A 12205-nucleotide genomic window follows, 5' to 3' on the forward strand; every position below is an offset into this window, starting at 1 on the left:
GCTGCATTGCAAGAAGAAGAATCTTTTTACCAGCAAATTGGACTTAAATCTGAGAAAGAAACTAGTGAAATGCTACATTTGGAGCATGGCTTTGTATGGGGCTGAAACTTGGACACTTAGGGCAGTAGATCGGAAACACCTGGAATGCTTTGAAATGTGGTGTTGGAGAAGATCAGTTGGACCGATTATGTGAGAAATGAAGAAGTGTTATTTAGAGTCAGTGAGCAGAGGAATATCCTACACGAAATAAGAAAATGGAAGGCTAATTGGATTGGTCATATCTTACATGGTAACTGCCTTCTAAAAGAAGTTATTGAAGGAAAGATAGAGGGGCAGATAGAAGAAGACGAGGAAGAAGATGTAAGAAGATGCTGGATGACCTTGGGGACAGAAGAGGATATTTTCATTTGAAGGAGAAAGCACTAGATCACATCAAGGGGAGGAACTGTTTTGGAAGATACTGTGGACCTGTTGTCTTGACAGAGTACTAATGAATGAATGAATCTTGATCTGGTCACTCAAAAGATGACTTTTAGGCCCAGAGATTCTGCAGCATCCCTGCTCATCTACCCAAAGTTGTCCATGGTGGGTGGAATGTACATGTTCGTGGTGGTTTGCTGATTATTCTACAGGTCATTTAGATCAATTCCATTATTTCACACTGTTTCAATTTATTTCTAACAGTGTTCTTTGTAAGATCTGTTTTTGTGTCTTAACACATGTTAAATCAAAGCTTCTAGCATGTTACATAATTTGAAAAACTGTGTGCCATTCATTTTTCTGTACTAGAAACATTTACTTCTGTCTTGCTATGTACCAGACATGTTGGAGGTGTGTTGTCCAATCTTTCTTGTCCTGAGAAACTCTTCTGCTTATACAGTGCCACCACAATATAAGGTGTATTATTACTCTGCAGTCTTAGACATGCATCATGTGTGATCTTGAAGAATTCTACCTTCTGGAATATAACATCATGTAGTCCAGTGTAAGCCAACATTCTGGAGATATGTGTTGCTTTGCTTGCTGTCTGCTTCATGCTGTGTCCTGCTTGGAGTGGTTTTCTCCCGTATAGAGGGAGGTGACATATTCCTCTGAAATGCTGGTTGGCTTTCAACGGACTACACAGCATAACCAGAAAAGGATTTGCTTGCTACCTGCTTCACACTGGTTTCTTGCTTCGCTTATTCTTCAACCCTGAAGATGGAGGTGGAATGTCCCTCCAAACATGGGTTGACTTTCACTGAACACCAAAGCATTATAGAAGAAAGAACCCTACATAACCATTGCTATGAGAACCAAAACTCCTAATGAAAAATGTTCTAAAGATGTTTTCAAAATATTACTCTGCATTAAAGTGGTTTGGAATGCCAGTGCCACATATCTTCGCAAGGGCTGTACTGCTTACTGATAGCTGTCCTTGTTTGTGTGTGGTAACTTGCCAGCAGCTGTGTAGTATATAGGGCTATTCAGTATAGAAGTATGACTAACTAGTAATTCCATGGACCAGTCTTTGAAGACCTTCATTCAGTTTATCAAAAGTTTCCTGCCTTTTACGAACCAGACCATGCTTCACTGTGCCCACACGAGCCTGTTCTTGCACCCTATCCTGAGCCACATAATTTTGTCCATACACTCATGACATATTGTATATATTCACCTAATGTATATCTCTCCAAAATTCATGCACTCCTGCTTCTAACCATTTGGTGGGGTTGGGGGGATTAAATGCCATATTTTTACTCCTGAGAAAATTTTGACTGACGTATTGTCATGTGCATGGAGTGTGATTATGTATGCATTTTGGATTGATGACTGGATTTATTGTACACTTTGACAGAGCACATTGCTACACTTTACAGTTCACTATTAAACACGCACACACACAGACACACTAGTGCCCACAGTCATGTCTTCACTGCAGCTGCTTGGCAGCAGCCTCCAATGGAAGACGTTCCCATTCCTCAGGGTTCCAAAACTGGTCCTGGACTCAGCTATCAGTTTTTAACAACAATAGCTCACAATGACTGAACTGCCACAATTCTCTGACTAACTGCAACACCTGCTTACAACATATCAGGATGAACCATGTAGAAACACTGCTTCCCACAGTTATGCCATTGTTGTGTTTGTCTGTTGGGGTGGCCATGTGATTGCTATTGAACCAATGGCTAGCAACAGCCATTGTTTGCAGAGCTATTCCCTAACAACGCCTGTCTCTGCTGGCCTCATAATTTTGTCTTGAGCAAATATGCCACACTTCTCCCTCCTTAAGGCTGCTCTTCCCCAAGTAGCATACATGCTTATTGACATTTCATCCTTTCCACGGGCTGTGCTTGTGATGTCTGTGATCAGCCTTGTCTTCCTTCCCTGTGACTCAGTTCTCATGGTGATTATTCCCCAACTGCTTCTGCTGCTCCCTCCTTGAGGCAGCTTGTCCCAAGTAGCCTACTTGCATACCACCTTTTCATCTTTTCCAAAGGCTATGCTCTTGACTTCTCTTCTTTCATTTCGAAGGGGTCCAACCCCTCCACAATGTCCAGTCACTCACTTTCCACAACCTGATGGAAATCTTGACTGCTCACTTCACAACCTCCAACTCGAGAGTTTGTCCCAGGGCCTCTTATAATGCGTTCATGCTTCCCAGATGTAGCTGCCATCTCTTGCTTCATTCTCTGATGCCGCTGCTGGTTGTCTTGCCAGGTCCCCTACAAATACATCGCTTGCGCAGTGCACAAATGGGACTGCAGTTCAACCGTCCTCAGGCAGCGGCCAACTTCTGTCAAGACCCACCATCATCCTGGGTCTGATTCTTGAGCTGTCTGCAGCGCCTGATAGCCAGACACTGGTCCCCATACCAATCTCCAGTGCCGCAGTAGTCTTCACTTTCATCTTTTCTAGACATGATTCCATCTTCACTTCTACTTTTCCCTGATTCACCTCAATCTATTCTAGACAGTCCTCTGTTCTCCGGACTGACATCCATCAAGGCTTCCATCCTTTCTTGACTGGCTTTCATTGTGGCCATCCATTCCACAAGGTTACTTTCTATCTTAGCATGGTGGGCATCCGTCTAAGAGACCAAGTACCTTGAATGACCTCAAACTTCTTGTTACTTGCCTCTATCTTGGCTTCCATCCTTCCTTGATTGGTTCTTATTTCAGCCTTTGTTTTCCTCATATTGGTGTCTGCCTTGGCTTTGATCTTGGCTTCCATTATGGCCAGCATTTCTTGGTTGGTTCTTATTTCGGCCAGGAGTGCCATCATTTGTTCCATTTCCGTGATATGTTGCTGTAAGTACACAATGCAATCTTCAATCCCATAATTCAATCCAGTCGATCAATCAACCCAATCCCACTCCTGACACCAGTTGTCACATGTATACAGTGTGACTATAGACAGGATTTATTGCCCATTTTGATACAGTGCATGACTACACTTTACAGTTCATTATTACACACACTAGTGTCTGTAGTTATGTCTTCACTGCTGTTGCTTGGCAGCAGCTTCCAATGGCAGATGTTCTCCTTCCTCTGGATTCCTGAACTATCCCCAGCCCTCAGCTACCAGTTTCTAAGAGGAATCGCTCACAGGGACTGAACTACAGCAGTTCTCTAACTTGTTCTGCTTGTAACATTTCATTACACGCCGCACAGAAAACGTCACTTCCCACAGATATTCCACTGTTTTGTTCGTGTCTGTTGGGGTGACCATGCGATCGCTACTGAACCACTGTATGGCATAGGCCGTTGTTTGCAGGGCCGTTCCTTAGCAACAGCTGTTTCTGCTGGTGTCACAATTCTGCCTTAAGCAAATATGCCACAATATTTGCAGATAGTGCATTTAACTTTAGAAATACGCTGTGACCTGGTATAGGGAACATTAATCACGCTTTCCATGAAAAGTACATATTGATAAAAATATTATCAAGGAGCATTTTTATCTTAGTGTTCATCAAGGAATAGCATAGGGGAATTCATAGGCATGAATATTCATACCGTATTGCCACACTGCATTCACATTGTAATTGCCTCAATATAATACATGGAATAATATTCTGAAGAGCAGTATTTGCATATTTTATGCACCACAACTTTCAGATACAACATTCTGAGTGAAGAATGTCCATAAATGATGGTGGTAAATACAGTATTTATTTACAATCAACTTTAATAACACCTAATATACATCTAGGTCGGCGGGGTGGTAATGACGTCATCCTCGGTGAGGTTGGCCGAGCCACGGCTGTGTCTTTGGTGGGGACACAGCTTTGGAACGCCTCCTTGTTCTCCTGCCGGGCAACAACAGTCTTGGGTGTATGGATCAGCATGACCTTCCAGGGCTGAGTTTCCATAAAGCCGATGGCTATATGACCAGAGCTTCCCGCGCGGTGGCATAATGGCTCTTGGATGTCACTACGGTGTACCCGGGTCGAACGCGGGAGAGCACTCCTATGGGGGTAGCTATGGCTATTTGAGTTGTCTCCCTAGAGTACTGATAAGGTGTCGCAAGCCTTAGGGCTCAACACTCTAAAATGGTTTGACCAACCCACGTGAAGGGGTGGGAATGGGGGAGCTCAGAAGCAACCCCCAGAGGTGATAATCTCGTGTAGGATGCCCTGGTCGCAACCTCATGACTAACTGGTACCCACTCCCATTTATCATCTGGGATACCCCTCTCGCCCTGAACATGCACTCTTGGTCCTGGAGGCTTGTGAGGGTTGCATTTACTACACGACCAAACCACATAAGCCAAGGTGTGAGGCATCATGCTGAGGGCTGCATGGCACTGGGGTGGTAATTAGCCAGTGTCTTGAATGATCCCCTCAGGGCACCAGGCAGCACCCATTGTATTTATGTCTTCCACCCATATGGGGCATTGCAGGTGGTGACCTTTTAAATCCCCATAACTTGTGGGACTGATATGAATAAAGGAACCAAATTAAAAACCAGTCATAAAGACCTGGAACTGAAGAGGACCCTCCTCCAAGGGGATCCCTATGAGAAATGCTTCAGCAGGGGGTTGGAAGCTCTGGTGAACCACTAAGGGGCCCAGTTGCAACCAGCTAACCTGCTGTTGAAATTTCAGCCAAAGGCAAGGATGAACCAGTGGTTCAAAACCTGCCAGAGGTAAAACCAAAAACTACTCTCCTGAGGGTCAGTAGTACTGACACACCACTGCAGGGAGCTAGTACTTCTAACACACCTGCAGCAGGAGAAGGACTGGGACACCTAGTCTCTGGAGTAGGTGGACCCCGTCTGGCGAAGAAAGCCTTGTTTGGATTTGCTAGACGGAAGTTGAAAAAGGCAAGAGCTGAGGCAAGCAAAGCAGGAACTGGGAGCAGTAAGCAACCAGGAAATGAAAGCTTGTCCAAGCAGGAAGAAATCCCCCCCCAGCACCTTTAAGAGGCCAAGGTCGGAGGGCAGTACCCCTACAGAAACGGCCAGAACTCCGAAAAGGCCCAGGGACTTACAAGGAGGCTCTGATCAATATAAAGGTAGCTATCTTCAAGGACACATCCTGAGGATGAGCTTACCGAAGATGACTCCAAAGGGAGAACTACCACACCTGAAATCCTACAGACTAGTGGGATGTGCACTTATTTATGTATGTGCTGACCACAGTCTGGTCAATGGCTCACCAAAGCCATTGACAACCACAGGCTGGAATAAGGGGCCAGGCTGAAGGCTACTGATGCCAGGAACCTGCTCAAGCCTGTTAAAGTGGCTCTCCAGACTAGGGACAAAATTTCCCAGAATCAGGAAAAGTTGCTGAAATTGATTGCAGACCTCAATCTAGGACTTCATACTGAGAACTGGAGGGTACTCGATAAGCAGTCTGAGTCGAAAGGCCAAAGGCTCATCTTATTCATAGACCGGGACTCCCATACTATTATACAGAGCACCAGTTACAAAATATTTGCAGGACTCTCATAGGGGACTGTTAAGGTGCTGGATCATCCTGAAGTTCAACACCGGGTAGAACCTGCGACAGATACAGTATCTTCTAACGCGGTCTCTAAGGAGGAAGGGGGTGAGATACCCAGCCCCCCGGATGACCAAAGCAAGGCGGATCAGGGGACCCGTTCACACGGAACCCAGTCCGAGGATGGAGAGGGACGTAAGATGGAAATTGACCCCTCCCCAATTTGAAGAGATCATGAAATTCTTCAAATCAACCTACACCACAGCAGCTCTGTACCAACAACTGGCTGAGGGTAAGGCAGATATAGCACTTATTCAGGAACCTTGGTTATACAAGGGTCAAATAAGGGGCTTAACTAACACAGGGGGAACAGTTTACTCTGCTGTGCCCAGTAATAATGCAAGATCTTGTGTTTATATCAGGAATTATGTTAATGCCTTGCCTTTGCTGGAGCTCTGTTCTATGGATGCAACAACGGTAAGGCTAACATACCCGTATTGAGGAGGCAGCAGGGAGCTGATTATTGATTCAGTCTACCTTCCGTATGACTTGGATGAACCACCACCAACTAAGGAAATCAGGGACATCATAGACTACTGCTGTAGCAGGAAAAGGCAACTCATCATTGGGCGTGATGCCAAGGCGCACCACATCTTGTGGGGGAGCACCGGCACTAACCCAAGGGGAGAGAGCCTTATGGAATCTCTGGTGAGTTCGAACCTGAATATTCTAAATCATGGTAACGAACCTACCTTTGTGGTTTTGCAATAGGAAGGAGGTTATTGATTTGACACTAGGGACAAATGACATAGGAAACCTGGTAAGTAATTGGCATGTATCTGATGAGCCATCCCTATCGGATCACAGATATATATGCTTTTAACTAAGCAACATTACAGTAGATCAAGCTACTTATAGGAATCCTAAGAGAACCAATTGGGAGTCCTACAAAGACGACATAAAGGTAAAGCTAGAGACCGTCTTGCAAAATATACGCACAGTAAAGAATGTTGATCGGTCCGTTGACCTGTTGCAACGGGCTATTATCTCGTCCATTAATCAGAATTGTCCGGCTAAGACCACTCGCGGACCAAGGAGAGCGCCTTGGTGGAGTAAACCGCTGAGTGGGCTTAGAACCAAAACGAGAAGGCTGTTTAATACAGCTAAAAGAACAGGACAGTGGGACACCTACAAGGAAGCTCTTACCTGTAACAACAAAGAAATAAGGAAAGCCAAGCGATCCTCGTGGAGGAGGCAGTGCCAGGAGATCAGTGATGTACCAGGCGGTGCCAGACTCATGAGGACAGATGGAATTGTACCGGCACTTTTGCAGCATGGAGCAGAACTTTTAGTTCCACACGTATGCCACATATATAGAGCCTGCATGGCATATGGTTTCATCCCCACAGCGTGGAGGCAAGTTAATGTGACATCCCAAAGCCCGGGAAACTTGATTATACCGAGGCTAAGGCTTATCATCCTATGAGCCTGTCTTCTTTCTTGTTGAAAATGATGGAGAAAATAGTGGATAGGCATATCAGGGATGGGGCGTTGAGGACATATCCTCTACACCGAAACCCGCATAGACATAGACATAGAGGGACATAGAGGGAGCTTTCAATAGAACCTCATTTGATATAATCAAACAGGCTGCTGGAAGGCATGGCATAGATCCTGCAATATGCAGGTGGATCAGTGCTATGCTGGAAAGCAGAACCATAGATGCTACATTATCAGGAGAAACCCTGGGGGCATCCGCGTCTAGGGGTTGCCTGCAGGGGGGCCTGGTCGTTGATGATCTCCTTTGGGGACTTAATGATAATGGGTATTATACAGTAGGATATGCTGATGACATAGCAATCCTCATAAATGGAAAATCCCTTTCGACCGTATCAGAGCATCTTCAAACAGCTCTGTACATGGTCCAACGATGGTGTGAAAGAGCACGTCTTTCTATCAATCCCAACAAGATGGTAATCATACCATTTACTAGGGAGAGAAAAGTAAAGGGTCTTAAGGAACCGATTGTCTTCAACAAGATAATCCAGCTCTCTAGCGATGTCAAGTACCTTGGTCTAATATTAGACAAGGGACTGACATGGAAAAAGCAGCTGGACAAAATCATTAACAAAGCCTATCAGGCTTTTTGGACATGCAGGGGGATGTTTGGTAAAACTTGGGGACTGCAGCCTCATGTTGTGCATTTGAATGAGGTGGTGAATAAGAGACTCCATGTGCAGTTCGAAGTTACAGTCAAACTGTGAAGAATCTGTTGCCAGAATATGACTAATGAGGACTGAGGACCCTAATGTGTGTGCAACAGTGAACTGGAAAGTGTGTAGAATAACAATAGCTCTGTTACCTGTAACGCTGAACTGTGTGGACGTATGAGGTGCAATAAATCCAATCATCCAATCCAAACCCCATCTTAAGTCACCCCAACATGTGACAGTATAGTTTTGTTCACTCCTGCAGTTATGAATGACACTATAAGATATTCTTTCATGGCTATTTTATGATGCTTTCTATATCACACGGTATAGCATCAGATGGTAGAAAGGTGGGTGACTGATGATTAGGAAGGAAGTAGTTGTGACCTTACAGAGGCACTATTCCATCGTTTGTCTCGTGCGACTAAGGAAGACTATGAAATCCTCAGTGTAGCCAGTGTCCTGGTCAAGATTTGAGCCAAGGACCCCCCAAAAGTGTAGAAGGTTGCTGCATACTGTGGAGTGTTTAGAATTGAATCAGGACCATCTGACTCTAACTTATCTCCATAAATTTTATTGGAATAAGAATGAAATTACTTTCTTTTGCAGTGGAAGACTGAGAGAGAAATGACAGCACAGCAGAGAAACCATACTTCATGTCAAAAAACCTGAAGAAAATTCTTCATAAAAAGAACAAATGAAGTTGCGAGAATGATAAGCATACTGCGCTAACTTAGAGATGTACTTTGGCATTTTTGATATATTTATAGATGTTTACAATAATTTCTTTACTAGTCTTCTTCCATTCTGTTATGTTTACATGTTCAGATGTCACTTGTCAGAATGTGATAACCAATTGTATGTAACAGACAATTGCCTACACTCTCAGACATTAACGCTTTGAAGCCTGAAATTAACCTATTCACAGCCGCAAGCGCATGTACATACGTGGTGTTATGAAACTGTCACCAAGAGTGTATAAAAGTACAAAGGTTACATCCACACGTTAGTATTTTATCTAAATGGCAACTGTTCATTTGCTCTACCATGGCCTTTTGCAATAACAAGTTACTGTATACTGATATCTGATTGAGAAATTTTTGATCAGTATCATTGCGGATGTGGGGTAATTTTTGAAAATTCAGTTCCTCCCTTAGGAAAACCAGTATGCCTGTGCTACAAAGACGTCTCAGGAAGTAATTACACTCTGAGAATCATATGAAATGAAATGCAGTTTAGTTAATATTGAACCACGTGTTACATATAGTAACTGCTGTACTTTTAAGGGTTGCTGTCTGTTTGTTAGTTATGTTGAAGCTGTCAATCTTAAGATTTCAAATATAAGCTGTTTTATAATTTGCAACAGTTTTGCCACAATTCATGCCTTCAGATTTAGAACTGTGTTATTTTAAGGATGATGTTAAGAGGATTAGAATAATGAGAAAGCTTGAAATATATCTCAAGCTCTGCTTATTTTGAATCATTTGGTTTCCACGGTTAACTTTATTTTATGACTATTTTAATTAACTACGAAACTCCATTGGTAGTTAATTAAAATAGTCATAAAATAAAGTTGACTGTTCTCTTCCCTGGACTTGACACACACAGACTGGAGTGGAAAGGCCAGACAGCTGCCTGCATCTGGCTGTTCCTGCTTATTAAATGCTTACAATTAATCAGGAGGATGAACTTATCATTAAAACTATACAAGATTATGCCTAATTTAACACCAGAAAATAGAGGCTTAATTTTTTCATGATGTCTTCCAATGGATGCAAGTATTTTGATATCCAGTCCGCAACAATTTAAAAAAAAAATAGTAATTGCAAATTAAAGAAATAATGCGATAAATAATACATTTAAAGTATGTCCATTGATCAAAATGCAGTGTCATTACATTTGAAAATAAAGGAAGCCTCATCAATTTCATCTGCAGCAAAACCATCAAGCAGCATGGTCTCGACTTCTTGAGCAGCAGACATGCGTCTTCTTTTTCCACCGCACGTCTTCATAGTGGTGAACACAGAAAAATGGGGCCTCTTATTTGCCCTCCTGCCTGATGGTGACGCTGCTTCTGGGGCCAGCTGTGCATTTGCAGTCAGAAGGCTTTGTAGATTTCCCAGTCCTGGATTAATCATCTGTTTACAGCCATCTGTCCCAAATATGTCAAGGACCTGCAATCACATACAGTACAATCAGAAATATGTACATTTCCTAGTTGCATGAGGCCTGAACTATTTCCACATCTAAAACTCAAAAGAGTTATAACAAGTTGCTTGACACGATGGATGTCATGGAGACTACAGCGACAATGTCACAAAAACAAGAAGCTGAGATTTTTGTTTGTATATATACTGTTATTGCAAGTAATACAATAAAATACAACTTTCTAGCCTGGAGACCAAAATTCTACCGTGTCATGAAATGTCCCTTCGAAAGGCTTTTCTGGTTTAAATCTGTGCCGCCATATAAGCTCAGGGAAGCAGGGGAAAGAAATGCTGAGTTTTGCTTTTCACTAAATGTGCTCCTGTAGTTGGATCAACAGATGAATGAAATGGTTGGCATGAATATGTTCATACCATTATTCAGACAGATTGTTATAGCCCCTGTCATCAGGCTGATATTACTGTCCTTGCAGAGCACATATATCTCTGCATCATAGATATTAATGTTTGTCCAGTGTGACTTGCGGCTGCGAAAAGAAAGTCTTCCTTAATTTAACAGCAACACCACTAGACTCTGTCCTTACTGATACAGGCCTGCAGAACCATGACAAACAAACACTCCTTGGGGGGGGGGGAAGTGGCACTGGAGTCCAGGGGGCCTGGTTATAATTTCCCGTTTTCCAGCAGGGAGAGAGACCTAGTTACACTTAAATCAATTTTAGTGGGAATGGTATTCCCAAGAAATTACAACATTTAGACATTTACAGTAAAGAAAATTAGGTCTGTCAATTTTAAAGCTGTTATACTGGGATTTCACTGCACATTTCAGTTATCTTGAGAGTTATAATGCACACAGACACAAGAAAGACATTTTATGTCAGTTTCTTATGGGCTTAACATGTCTACAACAGTCCATATCTCGACAAGAACTATCTTCAGGGATGTGATGGGAGGCACTCCAGCTGGAAGTCCACAAACATTTAGGAGGGTAAATACTGCCTCCATGATCTAGGTTTGAGAGTAAGCCAAGCAAGAATCCGGAATGAATCAGGCAGCATCAGCTTGCAGTCTGAGTCTTATTACTTTCCTTCTTGATTTACTCTTCGACCATGTAGACAGAGGTAGTGCGTTCCTCTGGCATGTTGGTGGCCTTCTTCATTACATCCCAGAACACAGAGATCTTCGTAGTTATCACTGTGAGAATGTTAACTCCAATGAACACTAAATCACGATTTCAAGTTTTTCACAGGAGTTCATATCTTTAAAAATTATGACTATTACAAGACAAGTTTCAGCAAATAAAAATGTACGAAAATATATAAATACATATTTAAAATTTGGATGTTGGGTATCGTCAGCTCTGCTTGCTAGCTCTCATGATCAAAGAGTGAAGGATTGATTATGTCCCAAGTTTATATATTAAACATGACATGACAAGCCTTCCTTTCAGGTGCTTTAGAAAATGGAGGCAAAGAAAGTTAGGTCATTTTCTTATGGCTATTAAAATACTTTACCTCTGATATGTAAATGTTCTTTTATGTCTCAGGTGATGAATCCCATGCAGGTAACAGTACTGAATCCAGCTTCCGCTCTGAGATGTTGGGGAATATGCAGCGGTAGAGAGCGCGGTTCTGCCTGCAGAAAACCAATGTAGCTGCTGGCACCACCTCTGCATGGGTGACATTTGGTGGGTATGCTGCAAGTCCCTGCACAACATATCCAGTTTTAAAAAAATGAAGTTAATTAATAGCGCTGAGTAGGAGTATGATCAAACAGATTATTATACAGCAACATCTCCTATTTAATAAACTGATATTAGAAAGGAGAGATTTATTCCCAGCAAGTAATGAGATCAGCTTTCACACAACCGTGATTCACATGAAGACACAATCATAATACAAAGATATC

General features: G+C 42.8%; 1 protein-coding gene across 5 annotated transcripts in view; it reads left to right on the top strand.

The window, feature by feature from the left end:
* LOC111863113 overlaps positions 1-12193 on the top strand; it is a 19468-nt gene extending 7275 nt beyond the window's left edge. For 2 of the 5 annotated variants that reach the window (XR_002842551.2, XM_033750926.1), the window contains exon 4: positions 11844-12193. Coding sequence is in view for 3 of the 5 variants with exons in the window: in XM_033750926.1 (XP_033606817.1) it covers positions 11844-11847 (4 nt within the window). In the remaining 2 variants the exon portion in view is untranslated. Of the gene's footprint in view, positions 1-6344; positions 6625-8741; positions 10909-11843 lie in introns of those variants that run through there. The other 3 variants (XR_002842552.2, XM_023849145.2, XM_033750925.1) reach the window with 3 other exon arrangements.
* The last annotated feature ends 12 nt before the right edge of the window (positions 12194-12205 follow it).

Source organism: Cryptotermes secundus, unplaced genomic scaffold (genome assembly GCF_002891405.2).
Source record: "Cryptotermes secundus unplaced genomic scaffold, Csec_1.0 scaffold2935, whole genome shotgun sequence".
NCBI classification, from domain to species: Eukaryota; Metazoa; Arthropoda; class Insecta; order Blattodea; family Kalotermitidae; genus Cryptotermes; species Cryptotermes secundus.